The following is a 21834-nucleotide window of genomic DNA, read 5'->3' on the forward strand; positions in this document are numbered from 1 at the left end:
ACATGTGGCATTGCTTGTTGTTGTAATTTCCTGTGCCTGAGACCTAACTTTGTCAGCAATTTGGCCAAAATTAAGCCTTGGGTCTCAACTTGAAACACATCTTGCGTCAAAGGTCCACAGGGGCTGTGGGAGTGTACGAGGTCTACAAGGTGGATGCTTGTCTTTGGAAAGAAACAGTAATTAGAGTAACCTGAGAAGAACCAAAATGTTTGTACCTAATCCACAAATACTTATTTCAGGGCAACAAAGCCTTTAAGGTTATAAATTCCCCGATAAGTTTTTACTTCTTTCCATCCTATGATGTATGAGTTTCTAAATCTTTTGATCTAAAAAGGACCTTAGCTCTATAAAATATCTGTGATAATGATCCTTGCTAACATAGCGTGATACATGGAAATGGGGAAGAGTAGACTTTTTCATCATCAGATCAACTACAGAATATATATACTCTTGGGGAAGGAATTTGCTTAGGGGCCTAAGTTATATGCATAATATTATGTAAGCTACTGAATTATTGTAAAGACATGATTAAAATAAATGCATGCAATTCTATTAAATAAATCAAGAACTTTCATAGATTGATAAACTAAGCTCTGTGACCTATTAACTGTATGAATATAAATACCCATTTCATTCCAAATAACTATATAAAATAAAGGTAAACCACAAACTATGGCATGGTCATTTAATAAATTCACATAAACAGAGTTTATTTGGCAAGGCAAACTGGGATCGCTGTCCGCCAGCAGGTTAGGGTGAGTGCAATGTTGTACAATAAATGAAAGGTTCTGTGTGAAGGAGAGTGAGCAGGATACAACAACCAAAAAGGCAAACTACATATTTGAAAACACAGCTGTGGTTCATACTCAATCATTTCATATCTCCAAGAGAATTCTTTTAACCAAAAAAAAAATTGCATACAAAGGTTAGTTTAATTATAATGTGAATGTTTGAAACTCTCTGATATAACCAATCTCCCAGGATTACCTGTCTACTAAACGGATTTCCTTCTCTTTCCAAATACATTATTGATCAATTTGGCCATTGATTTAGATCCACTAGGACGTCTCTTTTCTTTGAGTTTGAAGTTTATCAGGATGTCCTTGATAATTCTGATAAACATCATTTCCACCTCCAGAGACTGCTCTGCTGCAGACAGTTCACAGAATTGGCATCGGTTTTCCAGTGCCAGCTTTTGCCCTTCTTCCCAGCCAACCTCTCGCACATGACAAAGATCTCGTTTGTTGCCAACCAAAAACACTGCTGATTCCACAGCTCTGAAATAGAGATACACAGTTTTTAGCAAGATTGTTTTAACAACTCTTTTTTTAAAAAAAAAAAAAACAGATTTATAACCAAAGGATTATAAATCAAAAAAGAAAAAATATTGTGTGTATGTTACTTATGGTCATGTGTGTATACAGTTACACATAGCCCCAATTACTTAAAATCATTTTAGATAAAATGTAGTAAATGGCACAGAAGCAACAAGGCTCTTAAAGCACAGGAACTGAAGTAACATGGACCTATTATTGAATTCTGGTGCTGTCTACTAACCAAGTATGATTGTTATCTTTTCCACTTTCAGTTTCTTTTAATGTAAAAATGAGGTACATATTCATCACGGAATACTATGTAGCCATAAAAAAAGAATGAGAGTGGCTGGGTGCGGTGGCTCACGCCTGTAATCTCAGCACTTTGAGAGGCCAAGGCGGGCAGATCATGAGGTCAGGAGATCGAGACCATCCTGGCTGACACGGTGAAACTTCATCTCTACTAAAAGTACAAAAAAATAGCCTGGCGTGGTTGCACGCACTTGTAGTCCCAGCTACTCAGGAGGCTGAGGCAGGAGAATCACTTGAATCCAGGAGTCAGAGGTTGCAGTGAGCCGAGATTGTGCCACTGCACTCCAGCCTGGGTAACAGAGCAAGACTTTGTCTCAACCAAAAAAAAAAAAAAAGAATGAGAGCATGCCCTTTGCGGGGACATGGATGGAGCTGGAGGCCATTATCTTTAGTAAACTGACGCAAGAACAGAAAACCAAATACTGCATGTTCTCACTCTTAAGTGAGACCTAAATGATGAGAACATATGGACACATAGAGGGGAACAACACACAATGGTGCCTATTGGAAGGTCGAGGGTGGGAGGAGGAAAAGGATCAGGAAAAATTAACTAACGGGTTCTAGGCTTCATACCTGGGTGATGAAATAATCTGTACAACAAACCTCCATGACACAAGTTTACTTGTGTAAAAAACCTGCACATCTACCCCGAACCTAAATTCAAAGTTTTAAAAATGGTAAAATAATCCTCCTCACACAGAATTCTCACAGAGGTTAAAGCTCATGGAGATTGTATACATTAAATGATGTATATAAAAATACCTAACACAGGCCCAGGCAATGAAAGATGCTTACTAAGTATTGTTTTTCATGTTCCTTATCAATTGCAAGGGAAGAGCTAGTAAATGTCTCTTTACTTATACAGTTACTATAATTGAACAGTCAATTTAGATAACATTTTCATAAGCAAAAATATTATTCAATATTTATTGCTGTTTTTGCTCTGCTAATATCCATTATAGCATGCTCTAGAGAAAACTGTATAATCTCATGGACTTGTCCAAGTCTCCTGTTTAAGAAATATGTCTTTGTTAAGATAAAATGTCTCTGAAAATATCAATATGTCTTCCTTGGTTATAAAGAAACAATACAAAAATAGAGTTTGAGTTGAAGAATATATTAAAATCACTAGGCTTTAAATGGCATAGAACACTGCAAAGATATCTACTATAAGGAAAAAAATGGGTGCACACAGTCAGTCTTCAACTCTTATTGGCCCTGATTCCACTAAAAGTTGGTTTCATTCAAATGACAATGTGTGGTGAACTTTTAAAAATGTTACTAAGGTCTTTTTTTAGTCTAGTTTATAAAATTATTGAAAAGGGTAAATGAGGAAGGATATATACATGTGTTTTCAAGGGTGGGACACAAATATCAGTATAATTTAATGAAATAGTGATATATTTTGCTTTCCTAGTCTTTTTACAGATTGAGAGCTGAGAATATTCAAAGAATTATCTAGTCAATAAACTAGAAATATTTCCTGAAAAATGTCCAATACAAATGTTTATACTTTCAATATGTTTTTAAGTGTTCTTGAGTGATTACTCTGATTTGAAGAAATGTCAGAATTTTTTAGTCCTGTCCCTTACCTACACCATGATGCTTAAATATAAGATATTTAATGATTGAAACAATGGAGTTCTAAAATATCAGTAATATTATAGGAAGTAAGAGCTATGAGGCACCTTAGTAAAATCACATCTGTTTCTCCTATCCTGCTTCCACCAGTTAAATAATTAGAAAAATGAGCTCTAGAGATTAAAGTGGCTTACTTAAGGCAAATCAAAGGAAAGCAAGAATGTACATCATCTAACTCCAGGGAAATACACTTTATCAATTATTATCCATGATTTCTTTATAGTGGGCATTGAAAATAGTTATTAAAAGTACACATACCAATTCTCAGTAATAATATTGTGCTTTTTTTACTTACCAGATTAGAATACTATTTAGATTCTAAGGGCAAAACTGGTTAAAAGCACAAAGACTCTTTTACAATCAGCACGTTGAGCAAAAATAAATACTTTCAATGGAAAAGGCCAAAATAACAGAAAAATAGGGAAAACTAAAATGGAAAACTCAGATGCTTAAACTTTGATCTACTAATGAAACAGTAGCTTAAGGTACAATCATGTCTTCCTTCATAGTTCCTTGTGTCAAGACAATTAAGAAAAAGGAATTGTTGATCAGCCCTTTAGGAGGTAAAATGGAGAAAAATGTATTCTCATATTTAGAATTTGTAAACAGTTTGATTACTCAGTCTATTTTACTTTGATAGATTGAACAACTCAGTGACTAGGAATTGGATTTCATGGGGTGCCAAACATAATAAATCTGAATTTATTTAGTATCCTTAACATTTTTGTGAGAATGGAAAGAAAAGGTTGGAAAGATAACTATCTTACATACAAAGGACCATTATTTTGCAAGTGAGTGTCATGTTAACAATAGAAGCTGTCTTGTAAAATAGCCATTTACTCAGGGCAAGTAACTGTTTATGTCAGCCAGGATATAAAGCACTCTCATCTTATTCTTTTTACTACGTGTGTAACTCCTGTGGAATAGGAAGGTGAATTGTTCAGGGCTGTTAAATTTTGTAATTGGAAGGCTGTATTAAACTCTTCCTAATGATGCTTACAGCTATATGATGATTTACTAAAAAGAAAGGAGAAAGGAATGAAAAATACCTTACCTTTTACAATGACTAGTTTGTGGCTCCCGGATTCTGTAGATCAGTGCTTTTGCAAAAGCAAATGAAGACCTATCACTGATGTCATACACAATAACAAACCCATCTGCCCAGTGAAGCTCACTTGTGAGGGAGAATTTTGCTTTCTGTGTCTGAAAATAAACCAAGTGCATTAAAAGTGGTGGGATCTAATACCTGTGTTTTTACACTTTAAACAGTTAACTAATGGAGACCCACTTCAGCTGGAAGATACATCAATATGTTAAATATTGATATTTTCTAAAATATAGTTCTGTTTCTCTCTTACTGCTTTGTCCTTAATTAAAAGTGATTAAATGTAAAACAGAACTATAATAAAGTTATATCTATCTAATTTTATAACTTTTCTGGAAGAAAACATCTCCACTTTTTCAGAAAATTTGATGAGCTACAATAATTGTCTTTTGAATAATATCTACATATTTGTTGTGAAAATATATCATTTATTTATCTGTTAGTAAATGGAACATCTATTGATTTTTGGTGCTAGATTTAAATCAATAAAAATCAAAAATATTATAAAGGTTTAGCTAAAATATTTAAGATACATTTTGATTTACCTAAAATGATCTGTCTCATACAGTTGTTTTGAAACCCTGAATAAATGGCCACTTTTCTCTTATGTGTATAATCCCATTTTAACTGTTTTCCCATATGAATAGACAAGGAGGTTTGTACTTAAAATCTATTTTATTTATTATGTTCTGTTGACAACTGGTTAGTTATAAGTGCAATTAGTGAAAATAAAAAGTGAATTGATAAGTCACTTATTAACTTCTGACAGTGACACTGTAACCTGATAGAAATATAGAAACAGCCTAATGTTGCAATTTTAAAGATATTTGTGATATGATAATTTTTGACATGAACTTACACACGTGCTAGATGATGGAACGGACAACACTAGAAAATAATCTCTTAAATTTTTGATAATTAAAATGAGAAGAAACCTCGGTTTTAACACCGCAACTTTTCACTTTTTTCACTTACCCCCATATAATCTTCAAATCATGATTGTTAAAAAATCAATCAATCAATAAATCAATAAAAAAGGTGTTTTGTTTTACTTACTTGAGAACAAGGGTCATATATTTCTAGATTTAGTTGTTTCCTTTCCAAACACAAGTGCTTCTTATAGATAGATTCTGCAAAAATATGCATATCCACTGTCAGTATGAAAATACTCCAAACGTGAACTGATAAATTCAACGACTCACATTTTAGTGGAATCGTATTGTGCTCTTTTTATATTGCTGGTGACTGAAAGCATGTATTTGTTGTATTTACTCAGATATGTTCCTTTTTTTTTTTTTTTTTTGAGACACAGTCTGTCTCTGTCACCTGGGCTGGAGTGCAGTGGCGCGATCTCGGCTCACTGCGAGCTCCGCCTCCTGGGTTCACGCCGTTCTCCTGCCTCAGCCTCCCGAGCAGCTGGGACTACAGGGGCTCGCCACCAGGCCTGGCCAATTTTTTTTGTTTTTTGTATTTTTAGTAGGGACGGGATTTCACCGTGTTAGCCAGGATGGTCTCAATCTCCTGACCTCGTAATCCACCTGCCTCGGCCTCCCAAAGTGCTGGGACTACAGGCGTGAGCCACAGCGCCCAGCCAATATGTTTCTTACAAATGAATCTCACCACTATCTATATTCACCTACATACCTTTTTGCTCATATACTTATATTCCATCCTATTACTGTGGATGGAACATCTGTGTTTCCATCTAAAGTAAATCCATTCACTCTCAGCTAGTGATGATTTCCCCTCACCCACTGAAAGACATGGCTTCAGCAATTCTACTTCCCTCTTATATATCATAATTTTTTCCTCTTTACCATACAATTAGCAACATCTTACAAACATGAAAAATTTCTTCTAACTTAAATGTATTATGACTTAATGGTTAATTCTGTATCTTGATTTTATTCGCCTTATTGGTAGCATTAATGTAGTTGATCATTCCTGCCTCCTTAAAGTATTTCCTTTACGTGACCTTCAAGGCAACACTGTCTCCAGTTTTTGTTTTTGTTTTTTAATTCCTTGTTGTTCCGTCTTAATCTTTTTTTGTTCACCTCTCCCCGCCCCCACTGACTTCTCACATTTCAAACATGGATCAAGTTCATAGGTTTCTTCCCTTCTTACATTCCTTTTCAGATCTCTTCTAGTCCCAAGCCTTTACATGCCAATTATTTCTGATGAACCCAACTTATGTCTGAAGCCCAGACCTCATCCCTGAACTCCGGACACAAATAACTTACTAATGAACATCTCCATTTAGATACTTGATAGCTATCTCAACCTTAACACACTTCAAGCTGAACCCCTGATATCCCTGCAAAGGCTGCACCTTCTACAATTTTCCATTTTGTTAAATGGCATATCCATAACTCCAGCTTCTCAGGCAAAAAACCCTAGGATTATCCTTGATTATTTATTTGTCTTATGTCACATATTTATTCTAAAATTCCTTTTTAGTCTACCTTCAAAATATATTTTGAATTTGTCTGTATCTCACCATCTCCATTGCTAACACTCTAGTCTCGACCACCATCATTACTTGCCTAATTTATCACAAAGCCTCCTAAGTCATCTTTCTGTTTCCATCCTTCCTCTAACACCCTTCCTGTTTCTGGTGTATTCTCAACACAGAAGTAAAAGTGAACCTGGTGGCCAGATCACATCACTTATCTGATCAAATTTCTTCAATGACTCCTCATCTCTCAGAGGATTAGGGTTGGCTTCTTAACTCCTACCAGGTTATATTTAATGAAATTTGTTACAGTTTCCTGAAACCTTAAATTATGTTTTCAGCCAGTTTCTTCTAAACTTTATAGGTTTATCCTTGACTCCAAACCACACTATTTCCTTCTAGCCAATTAAAACTATCCACTCTCAAATCTCAAAAACTGCCAGCAAGTGTCATCAATTCTCACATTTTTAGAATTGTATTATTTCCCCTTCTAGTTTTAATATACAAAGTGGAGTCATTTTTGCTAGTTTGCCCTCATAGAGTTAATGAGCTTTTGATCATTTGATTAGCTTTTCAAAAATGCCTCTAGGTCTTTTATTTTTCATCGAGAGGTAACAGCCAGAAATATGTAAACATTTCATTAATTTATACAACTATATTATATCAAAGTTTAAGTTGAGGGCTTTTGTTGTTATTTGGATGGCATATCGTTCTGTGTTTGTTTTATTTTTTAGTTCTGGGACATTTTCTCATGCCCGAGTCCTAACTTGTATGTTATGTTGACCTTTTTGACTGATGTCGTTGCCTTCACAAATGAAACAACAGGAATTTTTCTTTTTATGTTTTCAACTTTCTATAATCAGTTTTCAAGCTCTTGCCCTAAAATGTTCATAATGTCATAGGGACTGAAATACTATGTTGAATTCATGTAGGGAAAAACACAATGTAATATATTAAAGCTATTTTCTGAGATACTCCAATTATGCTACTTCATGATTGAATGCTAAAGATTTTTGTTTCTCATGGAAAAATACACTTGCAATCATAAATTCCTCTTAGTCTAAATAAGTAATAATCAACAAAAACATTCTCCTTTCTCTCAGTTTTTATATTTTCTGTAATCTGCCATTCTTATTTTTTTAAAAAGAAAAAAATTCATCTCCTCATTTCATTTCTTCAATCGGGTAAGATATTAGCACCATTATATTGTTTAATTGGTGAGCCAAAAATATGCTCAAAATTATGGCAAAATTTCTCACTTTTTGTGTTGTACTATTTCCCATATATTATGCTAATTCTAGTCAAAAAACAGAAATTTATAGAAGAGTTCGTGAAATAATCTTAAAATTATATCAAAATGCCCTGGCATGTGTTTTAGAATTTTTCTACATTTATATAAATGACTTAGATAATGATGGGATATTTAATCAAGGCATAATTTTCCTATTATTTTCTTATGGTTTTACAATAAAAATAAACTTTACTCCTTTGTTAGTTGTGGTTTTAGTATTAATTTTCTCTTATTTTTTAAAGAATGTTGAATTTCAAAGTTATTTTATACCTTACAAGAAATATTCAGTTACATCTTCTACAATATTTTGAAGAGAGGATCTTAGTTTTAATGTTTTTCCAGTTCCAGACTTTGAAACCAACTGTCTTACTTAACATCAAATTGGGTGAATTTTGCCATAAAAGAACATTTAATTCAAGTACCTATTTTGGCAGTTCTAATCAGAATATGTGAATAAATAAATTGTTTCATATGCAAAAAAATGGTATAGTCTATCAAAATGCATCTCTGCACTTAAGTGGGATTTAATTACGATGTTAAAAGTTTTAAGGTAAAAATGTCTAGAGTAGTGACTTACCAAAATTAGAAGCATATTCTCCAATGAATCGCTTAGTAAGAAACCTCACTGTAAGGGCTGCAAAGCAAACAATCTAGATTTAGGGCTGTTATATTTTAGGAAACAGCTAATTTGGTTATGTGCATAAGGCTTTAGTTCTTAAATCAAAAATATTCAAGAATTAATAAAGACTTTAAAATTTGACCAAATTCTGTTCTAAATAGTAGTTAACAATATTTCCATGGTACAAACAAATGATTAGAAAGTTAGAAAGGAAGTGATCTTAAAGTGCTTCACATCTAAATCACTATGCAGTTAATTCATTACCACAAAAACATAAGGCCACTTACCTTTTGTAACAGAAACAGATTTCTCATTATATTTGAGATGCAAGAAGTTTGACATCTGTTTATTTTCTCTGTCAAACTCAGTCTGGCTTCAAGGTACTATGTGTAATAGCCACAAAGACACTACCAAGTATTTGCAGTTATTTAAGGATGTAGGGACCTACAAATCCAGGAAATAGAAAAAGAACCTCTGGTATCCATTCATCATGTCACAGCTCCTGGGTTTGGCCAGTTAAGATGCTATGATTCTTTAGGCTCAAGTGGCCCTATTGGTAGCATGTCACCATTATAATGTGACCGAAACCAAAGTAAAACACAGCAAAACAAAAGCATGACTTCCAAAGTTAGAGCACATTATTGTTCAGTTCCAGAACATCCACCAAGCCATGCCCCCACAAAGTTCTTTCATCTTAGTAATGCTACATTTAAAATACAATCCACAAATCTCCACACATCTCCCTACCCCAGTTTCAGAGCAGATGAGTTCTATCAAGGCCATTGTTTGGGAACTAGTGGGTATAAGGCAAGTGTGTTGAAGTGAGAAGTAGGTGGGATAGTGATGTAGAAATTTCCTGTTATTCCTATGAATTGTAAACATCAGTAGAACAATATACAAATTAACATTTCAGATATTTATCTTGCTATGCCTGCCTATATATTCTATAAACATACAGTTACTTACCTATAAAAATGAAAACTCCTAATGAAAGATAATGTGCCTATCATCCCAGTGAGATAATGTTATTATAGATATATTTTCATATATATGATATATATATATCATATATATAAAATACGTGGTTAATGGTTAACATGTCAATGTTTCTCACTCTTTCTACACTCTATGATAACAGAGAAGATGTCACCACTCACCAGATTTGCCTGTTCCTTCACCACCCAAGACAGCAAGCTTCACATCATTCATCTTGCTTTTCTGCTTCTTGGTCAGTCCTATTTTCTGGAACTACACTGCCCTGTGACAAGCTTTTATTTAACTTCCTTTTTATTGCTGCTCTCATTTCTCAACTCCGCCCCATATTCCTGCCAGCCAACAATAACTTTAAAAATGTTTTCCTAGAGTAGTTTTCAACTCAGTTTTCATATAACATTTAAAAAAAAACTGGAGTTACTGTTTAGACACAAAGGCTTATGAAGAAAATATGTATATATTTATAACAGAACCTTAGCTTACAAGTCTCTATTTTTGTGTACCTGGAATCTACCTTCTCTTGGACCTAAAAAAAAGTATAATCTCTTTTCATTTAGAAAATTTTTAGAGGATGAGTAAATATCTCTGTAAATTTACTTTGATTGGATTGGTTTCTTTGTTTTATTAGTATCTGAGCCTATATCTGCTAGGGTTTCTTCTGTGAAAAAAAAGGGAAATCCATTCATTCAATCATAAAAAGAGCACAACTATCTAGGATTTAGAAGTTTAGGTTGGATACCAATGCAAATAAATATCTAGACCATGTTTGTGAATCATATGAGATTCTCAAGAAGCAAAAATGGGCACTACAGAGTTTTAACTTATCCAATGTCTTATTTAATAAGCAATTTCTCCTTTAAAAATGTTTTGTCAATAGAAAACAGCAATATTTCTGGAGAAAAATAAAGCAATCAATGTCATTTGTTAGAAAAATAAATATAAACCTGTCATATTTCCTTCTGTAGTACATTGAAATTAGAAAAGAGAAATGATAAAGGAAAGAAAATTTGGAAGGGGTATTCTGGCATGATTCATTCCTGCTTTATAATAAAGAGATAAATTTAATATGCAAAATGATGAGTTTTTCAAATTTCTTTTTGTCAAATTTCCCTACTACCCCATTACTGTCTTCCTCTTTTATCTCCCAATTTAGATATGTAAAAATTCTACAACAAATACAATAAGTCTACATGTGTGTACTAAATTTTGAGGCCCAAGTGAAAAAGTTTCATTTCCAGACTAAGTTGATCACAGGAGTAATCATTTACATTTTTTTTCTTTTTTATTTTACTTTAAGTTTTAGGGTACATGTGCACAACGTGCAGGTTAGTTACATATGTGTACATGTGCCATGTTGGTGTGCTGCACTCATTAACTCGTCATTTAACATTAGGTATATCTCCTAATGCTAGCCCTCCCCCTCCCCCCACCCCACAACAGGCCCTGGTGTGTGATGTTCCCCTTCCCATGTCCATGTGTTCTCATTGTTCAATTCCCACCTATGAGTGAGAACATGCAGTGTTTGGTTTTTTGTCCTTGCGATAGTTTGCTGAGAATGATGGTTTCCAGCTTCAACCATGTCCCTACAAAGGACATGAACTCATCATTTTTTATGGCTGCATAGTATTCCATGGTATATATGTGCCACATTTTCTTAATCCAGTCTATTGTTGTTGGACATTTGGGCTGGTTCCAAGTCTTTGCTATTGTGAATAGTGCCGCAATACACATACATGTGCATGTGTCTTTATAGCAGCATGATTTATAATCCTTTGGGTATATACCTAGTAATGGGATGGCTGGGTCAAATGGTATTTCTATTTCTAGATCCCTGAGGAATCGCCACACTGACTTCCACAATGGTTGAAGTAGCTTACAGTCCCACCAACAGTCTAAAAGTGTTCCTATTTCTCCACATCCTCTCCAGCACCTGTTGTTTCCTGACTTTTTAATGATCGCCATTCTAACTGGTTTGAGATGGTATCTCATTGTGGATTTGATTTGCATTTCTCTGATGGCCAGTGATGATGAGCATTTTTTCATGTGTGTTCCAGCTGCATAAATGCCTTCTTTTGAGAAGTGTCTGTTCATATCCCTCGCCCACTTTTTGATGGGGTTGTTTGTTTTTTTCTTGTAAATTTGTTTAAGTTCTTTGTAGATTCTGGATATTAGCCCTTTGTCAGATGAGTAGATTGCAAAAATTTTTTCCCACTCTGTAGGTTGCCTGTTCACTCTGATGGTAGTTTCTTTTGCTGTGCAGAAGCTCTTTAGTTTAATTAGATCCCATTTGTCAATTTTGGCTTTTGTTGCCATTGCTTTTGGTGTTTTAGACATGAAGCCCTTGCCCATGCTTATGTCCTGAATGGTATTGCTTAGGTTTCCTTCTAGGGTTTTTATGGTTTTAGGTCTAACATTTAAGTCTTTAATCCATCTTGAATTAATTTTTGTATAAGGTGTAAGGAAGGGATCCAGTTTCAGCTTTCTACATATGGCTAGCCAGTTTTCCCAGCACCATTTATTAAATAGGGAATCCTTTCTCCATTTCTTGTTTTTGTCACATATCCAGCCAAACTAAGCTTCATAAGTGAAGGAGAAATAAAATACTTTACGGATAAGCAAATGCTGAGAGATTTTGTCACCACTAGGCCTGCCCTAAAAGAGCTCCTGAAGGAAGCACTCAACATGGGAAAGAACAACTGGTACCAGCCATTGCAAAAACATACCAAATTGTAAAGACCATTGAGGCTAGGAAGAAACTGCATCAACTAATGAGCAAAATAACCAGCTAACATCATAATGACAGGATCAAATTCACATATAACCATATTAACCTTAAATGTAAATGGACTAAATGCTCCAATTAAAAAGACACAGACTGGCAAATTGGATAAAGAGTCAAGACCCATCAGTGTGCTGTATTCAGGAAACCCACCTCACATGCAGAGACACACATAGGCTCAAAATAAAGGGATGGAGGAAGATCTACCAAGCAAATGGAAAACAAAAAAAGGCAGGGGCTGCAATCCTAGTCTCTGATAAAACAGACTTTAAACCAACAAAGATCAAAAGAGATAAAGAAGGGCATTACATAATGGTAAATGGATCAATTCAACAAGAAGAACTAACTATCCTAAATATATATGCACCCAATACAGGAGCACCCAGATTCATAAAGCAAGTCCTTAGAGACCTACAGAGAGACTTAGACTCCCAAACAATAATAATGGGAGGCTTTAATATCCCACTGTCAACATTAGACAGATCAACGAGACAGAAAGTTAACAAGAATATCCAGGAGTTGAACTCAGCTCTGCACCAAGCAGAACTAATAGACATCTACAGAACCCTGCACCCCAAATCAACAGAATATACATTCTTCTCAGCACCACACCACACCTATTCCAAAATTGACCACATAGTTGGAAGTAAAGCACTCCTCAGCAAATGTAAAAGGACAGAAGTTATAACAAACTGTCTCTCTGACCACAGTGCAATCAAACTAGAACTCAGGATTAAGAAACTCACTCAAAACCGCTCAACTACATGGAACCTGAACAACCTGCTCCTGAATGACTACTGGGTACATAATGAAATGAAGGCAGAAATAAAGATGTTCTTTGAAACCAACGAGAACAAAGACACAACATACCAGAATCTCTGGGACACATTCAAAGCAGTGTGGAGAGGGAAATTTATAGCACTAAATGCTCACAAGAGAAAGCAGGAAAGATCTAAAATGGACACCCTAACATCACAATTAAAAGAACTAGAGAAGCAAGAGCAAACACATTCAAAACCTAGCAGAAGGCAAGAAATAACTAAGATCAGGGCAGAACTGAAGGAGATAGAGACACAAAAAACCCTTCAAAAAATCAATGAATCCAGGAACTGGCTTTTTGAAAAGATCAACAAAATTGATAGACTGCTAGCAAGACCAATAAAGAAGAAAAGAGAGAAGAATCAAATAGATGCAATAAAAAATGATAAAGGGGATATCACCACCGATCCCACAGAAATAGAAACAACCATCAGAGAATACTGTAAACACCTCTATGCAAATAAACTAGAAAATCTAGAAGAAATGGATAAATTCCTCGACACATACACCCTTCCAAGACTAAACCAGGAAGAAGTTGAATCTCTGTATAGACCAATAACAGGCTCTGAAATTGAGGCAATAATTAATAGCCTACCAACCAAAAAAAGTCCAGGACCAAATGGATTCACAGCTGAATTCTACCAGAGGTACAAGGAGGAGCTGGTACCATTCCTTCTGAAACTGTTCCAATCAATAGAAAAAGAGGGAATCCTCCCTAACTCATTTTATGAAGCCAGCATCATCCTGATACCAAAGCCTGGCAAAGACACAACAAAAAAAGAGAATTTTAGACCATTTACTTTTTTAAAAGTGCATTTATTTAACCAACATTTTATAGCAAGTATATTTTAAAACTATGTTAGGTTTAATGACTCACTATTGTTAAATCATGAATTTCCTGCCCTGATAAAGTCTACACTCTACTAAGAGAAAATGGAAACAATTGAAATTACAGTAAATAGAGTTGTTGCTAAAATAGGACCGGGGAAAGCAGAACATGTGGATATAAAGGTCTTCAAAAAGTAGATAAGTCTTTAAACATAGAGAGAAGGAGGAAAAAGTGACTAGTGATTAAGGAGATGTGTCTATTCCAAAAGAAGAAACTGACTCCATAAAGGAAAAGGGACAAGAGAGAGTATGACAGTTTGTGAGATCAGCAAGGTAACTGCTGAACCAAATTGCATTTTTTCTTTATTACAAATTTGAAAGAAATAGATATGATCTCTTTAATTTCTGCAACTGTATAAATAGTAACAAGAATGAATTTTTTAAAAGGAAATTTGCCAGCCGACTTATTATACCATGGAATTAGATGTTTTTTCTCTATTTGGAGAAATGCTATTTTTGTCTTCTTAAGAAACTTCTGCTGTTTTTAGAGGTTGAGTTCCTCACCCTTGCCTTAGGTTTAGAGCCAGTTAAAATTAGGTTGAGCTCCTCTCAACCTAAGGCAAGATTTAACTTCATAACATAGAGGATATTGAAAACAACATATAAATTTTTGTTATGTCCTCTTCCTCCGTACTTTCACTTGGATTCCAAAAGAGGCTCTAACAAGAAAGCAGCCTGGCATTGAAATAGAGTGAAGTTGTAAACCTGAACTGAAAGAAAAAAAGCATGTACAAATTTTCTTAAGAACCAGAAGCGCCATTTTTTTTTTGCTTCAGATGATGGGTGTTAAATATTAATATTCTATTAGCCACATTATTATACTACTTAAATTTTTCTTACAGCTCTCTAAGGAAATATTCATTCACATCCAAAATCAAATCATTTTATTTCTTTATTTATGAGGTAGGTCCCGTTACTAACTTATAATATGATAGAAATGTAGGCCTTTTCAGGAAAAGAGAAACAACGAAAAAGAAAGCAAGCAAGCAAGCAAGAGAGAGAGATAAAGAAAAGGAAGGAAGGAAGGAAAGAAGGAAGGAAGGAAGATGGGGGAGCGAGGGAGATAAGAATGCAAAGAATATAACTGAAATCGAATGTACGGTTAATTTTTAATATAAAGGATTCTCTAATGCCTACTGCTGATTATAAAATAAATATTGAAGTCTGAGTTTTTAGTGTATTACTGAATCGTAATACATTGTACCCAATAGGTAATTTTTCATCCCTCACCCCTCTCCTGCCCTCCATCATTTGGGGATCCTGATATCCTCTATTTCACTCTGTATTTCCATGTGTACACATTATTTAGCTCCCACTTATAAGTGAGAACATGCAGTATTTGACTTACTGTTTCTAAATTATTTCACTTAAGATAATGGCCTACAGCTACATGCATGTTACTGCAAAAGACATGATTTCATTCCTTTTTATGGCTTAGTATTCGATGGTGTGTGTGTGTGTGTGTATATATGTGTGTGTGTGTGTATAGTATAGTACTATATACACTATACTCTACATAGTATATATACATTATATATACCATATATGCATAGTATATGTATAGTATACTATATATGGTATACTATATATATACTATACTATACCATATATACTATATATACATATATTTTGTGTATATATATACTATATATACACACTATATACTACATAGTATACCATATACACTATATATACTATATATGATATATATATTATATATACTATATACTGTACATACTATATACTATATACACTATATACTACACATAGTATATATACCATATATGTAGTATATATACACTATATATAGTATATGTTATAAACAGTATATAATATGTGTAGCATATATGTATATATGTAGTAAATATGTACATATATGTAGTATATACGTATACACACATATACATATACGTATATACATGTATACATATACGTATATATACCTATATACATGCATACATATACGTATATATACGTATATACATGTATATACACATGTATACATGTATGCATACATGCGTGTATGCATGTGTGTATACATGTGTGTATGTATCAATGTGTGTTCATGTATGTATACGTGTGTGTATATGTGTGTATGCATACGTGTGTATGCATGTGTGTATGCATACGTGTGTATGCATGTGTGTATGTATACGTGTGTATGCATACGTGTGTATGCATGTGTGTATGCATACCTGTGTGTATGCATGTGTATGTACACGTGTGTATGCATGTGTATGTACACATGTGTGTATGCATGCGTATGTACATATGTGTGTATACATGTATATGTACACGTGTGTATCCATGCATGAGTGCCTGTGTGCATGCATGTATGCACGTATGTATGCACTTATGTACGTATCTATGCACATATGCGTGCATGTATGCACGTATGTATGCATGTATGTGGGCATGTATGTATACATGTATGTGTGTATACATGCATGTATGTATGCATGTGTGTATGTATGCGTGTATGTATACATGTACGTATGCGTGTATGTATGCCTCTATGTATGCATGTGTGTATACATGTATGTATGTATGCATGTGTATGCATGTGTGTATGCATGTGCATGCATGTATGTATGTAGGTGTGTATCCATGTGTTTATACTTGTATGTATGCCTGTATGAATGTATACGTGTATGTATGCATGTATGCATGTATACGTGTATGTATACATGTCTGTATGTATACATGTACGTATACGTGTGCATGCCTGTGTACATGTATGTATACATGTGTGCATGCATGCATGCGTGTGTGCATGCATGTGTGTATGCCTGCATGCATGTATACATGTATGTGTGTGCATGCATGTGTATAGGTGTGTGTATACATGTGTGTATACGTGTGTGTATACATGTGTGCATACGTGTCTGTGTACAGGTATGTATGTGTGCACGTGTGTATGTATACATGTGTGTATATGTGTGTATTTATACGTGTATAAACACATATATACATAGATATATACATATATGTATATGTGCACATATATACATATATGTATATACATAGTATATATACCATATACTATGTATACTATATACCATATACTACATACACTACATATACTATATACTACATATACTATATATCCTATATAGTATATACTATACTATATATCCTATATAGTATATACTATACTATATATCCTATATAGTATATACTATACTATATATCCTATATAGTATATACTATACTATATATCCTATATAGTATATACTATACTATATATCCTATATAGTATATACTATACTATATATCCTATATAGTATATACTATACTATATATCCTATATAGTATATACTATACTATACTACACTGTATACTATATACTATACTATGTATACTATATACTATAAACTATATATACTATATATAGTATACTATATATATACGATATATACTATATACTATATATACTATATACTATATATACTATAATACGTATGTACTACATATACTTTATATGTGTATACTTTATATATACTGTGTACAGTATGTGTATACTTTATATATACTGTGTACAGTATGTGTATACTTTATATATACTGTGTACAGTATGTGTATACTTTATATATACGGTGTACAGTATGTGTATACTATATACTATATATACGGTGTACAGTATGTGTATACTATATACTATATATACTGTGTACAGTATGTGTATACTATATACTATATATGCTGTGTACAGTATGTGTATACTATATACTATATATACTGTGTATAGTATATGTATAATTTATATATACTATGTATAGTATATGTATACTATATACTATATATACTATGTATAGTATATGTATACTGTATACTATATACACTATGTATAGTATATGTATACTGTATACTATATACACTATGTATAGTATATGTATACTGTATACTATATACACTGTGTATAGTATATGTATACTGTATACTATGTACACTGCATAGTATATGTATACTGTATACTATATACACTGTGTATAGTATATGTATACTGTATACTATATACACTGTGTATAGTATATGTATACTGTATACTATATATACTGTGTATAGTATATGTATGCTATATACTATATACACTGTGTATAGTATGTGTATACTATATACTATATATACTGTGTATAGTATATGTATACTACATACACTATGTATAGTATATGTATACGACATACACTATGTATAGTATATGTATACGACATACACTATGTATAGTATATGTATACGACATACACTATGTATAGTATATGTATACGACATACACTATGTATAGTATATGTCGACATACACTATGTATAGTATATGTATACGACATACACTATGTATAGTATATGTATACGACATACACTATGTATAGTATATGTATACGACATACACTATGTATAGTATATGTATACTACATACTATATATACTATGTATAGTATATGTATACATATACTATATACACTATGTATAGTATTTATACTATATACTATATATACTATACTATTTATATGTACACTATATAAAAAGTGTATATATACCATATATAGTGTATATATAGTATATAGAATATATACAGTATAGTATATATAGTATAGTATATATAGCATATATATGATATATAGCATATAGTATATATACTATGTATAGCACATAGTGTATATATATACCATATATAAGGTATATATAGCATATATACCATATATAATTACATATATATGTATATATGTGTACATATATATGTACACATATATGTGTACATATATGTAAATATATATACATATATGGTATATATATGTGGTATTATGGTATATATATGATATATATATGGCATATATATGGGGTATATATGGGGTATATATGGTATGTAGAGATATATGGTATATGTATACCATATATATGTGTGTGTATATATACACACACATATATATACCATAATACATATATATACCCACACATGCAATGTGTATATATAAAATATATGTATATATAAAAATATGTGTATATATAAAATTTTCTATATATAAAATATAGAAAATATGGTGTGTGTGTATATATATGGTGTGTATATAATAATATGTGTGTATATGTACATATACAGCATATTTTCTTTACCCAGTAATCATAATTAAACTGCATTGGTTATGTTAGTCTCATGGGAGTAGTTATCAAAGTATATTTATTTGCATGTTTATTCACAACAAAATGAAAACTTATACACAAATAGATTATTATAAATCTGAATTATTTGTTTCACCTCTAATTATAGTCCAAGTTACTAAAGGAATTCAGCTAGAGGTATCACAAATCCTCCAATATCTCTTCCAGATAAATTATTCACATCTGGACATTTACCTAACCAAATGATGAAGCTATTATAATAATGGCTACTAAAATACAAAAGGTTCTCTTAACCCACAACCCAATATTATTTTGGCGACAATATGTGTTTCATAAAACTAATAATTGCTTATTTCAACAATGTCCTAACAGTTCAACATCAGTTTAAACTATACATGCAACATCAGATTGCCCATGTAGAATACTTTTTTATGTGATTAGTTTTGATGGATTGTTTTTTCATCTGAACATGTGAAACTGATCATTTTGGAACAAGTGTACTTCCCACATTATTTGTTCTGGGAAGAATGTTTTTAGGGTCTATCCTATTCGTGGTATTAGATTTGGCTTACAGCTACTTGGAAGTCCTACTTCAAATGTGATCAATCATATCTGAATACTGAACACCACTCTACTATGAAAACTGCTACTGATCTTTCTTTTCTTTTCTCTCTCCTCCCCTCCCCATCACCCTCTTTTCCTTCCTTCCCCTTTCCTTCTTTCTGTGACTATTTCTATCTCTGTGTCTTTACTCCTCTCTCTCTGTCTCTTCTTTCTTTATCTCTCTCTGTCTTTTTTCTCCTTATCTTCTTTCCCTTTTCCTTTCGTCATTTTATTCTGGGTTCTTTTAGGAGTTTTTCTGTATCAGTGGTATTCTAAAATTTCACAATGTTATTCCGTGTCGCAAGTCGCTTTTTTCATTAATTGTGCCAGTGTTCACTTCGCCTCTTAAATGTGGAGATTCCTGTTTTTCAGTTCTGGGAAATTTTATTGTATTATCCCCTTAATTTATCCAAATCTATCTTCTGTGTTCTGCCTGTCCAAAACTCTTACATCAGTTGAACCTACAAGATTGATTCCCAATGACTCTGACTCTTTCTCTCCTACTGCCCTACTCTATATCTTTAACTTCACCTTTGTGGGATATATATATGTATGGGATATATATATATATATGTATGGGATATATATATATATGTATGGGATATATATATATATAAAATACATGCATATATTTTAATGTATTTTTTATATTTTAATATTTTATATTATACAATATACAAATACAAAATATAAAGTATTTCATACAAATATATAAAAATACATGTATATATCACATATATACATGTATATGTATCAAGTATATATCACATATATACATGTATATGTATCAAGTATATATCACTATATATGTGATATATACTTGTATTTTTACATGTTTTTATATATGTGTATAGCTGTATATACTATATAAGTATATGTGTGTGACATATAGAGATTATGACACATATAACGTATGTGTGATACATATGTATGTATATACTATATATACTATATATGTGATATGTGTATATACATATGTTATATATGTGATGTATGTGTTACGTTTATAATACATATCAATTTAAGAATGTTTTCTTGTGTGCTGCTATTGTATTGAAATACTGTATACGTTAATTTGTTTCGAGAGAAAGTTAATTAATAACATCTGCAGTAAAATTTTGAACTGTACATAATTCCCATCATATTTAAATTCACTTTCACAAACCAGAATTGTTCTGTGTTACACTTCAATATACCATGTATGATTTTTGTGATATAATACATATCTGTGTCTGTGTGTAAATTTCAAGTGAAGAGGATAGAGATGTTTCTATCATTCCCAAGCAACTTAAAAACTGTCATCATTAATAGAATTAACCTACAGAAGTATGTCTTCATAACTCTAAATACTTTTAGAACATGCTTTGAAAGATAATCTTTCATTTAGGTATCATATTCAAAGAAATATCATTTTTGATATGTAATGTTAGTAATTAACTAAAGTACACGGGCCTATTTTTTTGAAAAATAAAATGATGAATACCTCAGCAGGTAATGATTTGGTATTTACTTTACTCTTTTAAATTATTCTTGAGGTGTTTATTGTTCCTTAAGGTTTTCGTTTTCCAATATTTTATAATACCTTTAAAATTATCACTAACAGTAATTACGACTCAGCTATTCATCCTTTTTGCCTTCTGTAAAAATTATGTTAGTCTTTCTGTAGACACTAAGTGATTTTCTTCTAAGCTAATATAGTTTTTCTCAAAAATAGGCTACTATTCTAGTTAGCTCCTTCTTAATCACTTGTGGTTGGTCAATACTACAGAAGTTACTGTGATCTTTAAAAACGCTCTTCCTTCTGTAGTGCAGCTGCTGGAACAGGAAGTTTGAGGGAGCAACACTTCAGTGAGTGCAAGTTCTGCGGAAACATGATTTTTAAAAGGCTGAGCAATGCAAATGTGGT

The 21834-nt window shown here is 32.7% G+C and overlaps 1 protein-coding gene across 2 annotated transcripts; it reads right to left on the bottom strand.

The window, feature by feature from the left end:
- Positions 1 to 671: 671 nt before the first annotated feature.
- On the bottom strand, positions 672 to 9995 carry RERGL (RERG like). 2 transcript variants are annotated; one of them, XM_003816541.4, is made up of 6 exons: positions 9891 to 9992; positions 9021 to 9177; positions 8692 to 8748; positions 5428 to 5501; positions 4321 to 4469; positions 672 to 1277 (listed from the first exon to the last, which is right to left on the bottom strand). In XM_003816541.4, exons 2-6 carry the CDS (start codon positions 9073 to 9075, stop codon positions 995 to 997), a joined length of 618 nt encoding a protein of 205 aa, XP_003816589.1. In that variant the 5' UTR covers positions 9076 to 9177; positions 9891 to 9992; the 3' UTR covers positions 672 to 994. The 2 variants fall into 2 exon arrangements, with proteins under 2 accessions (XP_003816589.1, XP_003816590.1); XM_003816542.5 differs by lacking the exon at positions 9021 to 9177 and having other exon boundaries at positions 9891 to 9995.
- Between the last annotated feature and the right edge of the window lie 11839 nt (positions 9996 to 21834).

This window comes from Pan paniscus, chromosome 10 (genome assembly GCF_029289425.2).
Source record: "Pan paniscus chromosome 10, NHGRI_mPanPan1-v2.0_pri, whole genome shotgun sequence".
Lineage (NCBI taxonomy): Eukaryota > Metazoa > Chordata > Mammalia > Primates > Hominidae > Pan > Pan paniscus.

Bases quoted from the DNA above. Each gene is read 5' to 3' on its own strand.
- RERGL (XM_003816541.4), bottom strand. From the start codon at position 9,075: ATGTCAAACTTCTTGCATCTCAAATATAATGAGAAATCTGTTTCTGTT. The intron at 8,749-9,020 runs GTAAGTGGCCTT...TTTGCTTTGCAG, and splicing joins ATCTGTTTCTGTTACAAAAG to CCCTTACAGTGAGGTTTCTT. The intron at 5,502-8,691 runs GTAAGTCACTAC...ATATTTTTGCAG, and splicing joins AGAATATGCTTCTAATTTTG to AATCTATCTATAAGAAGCAC.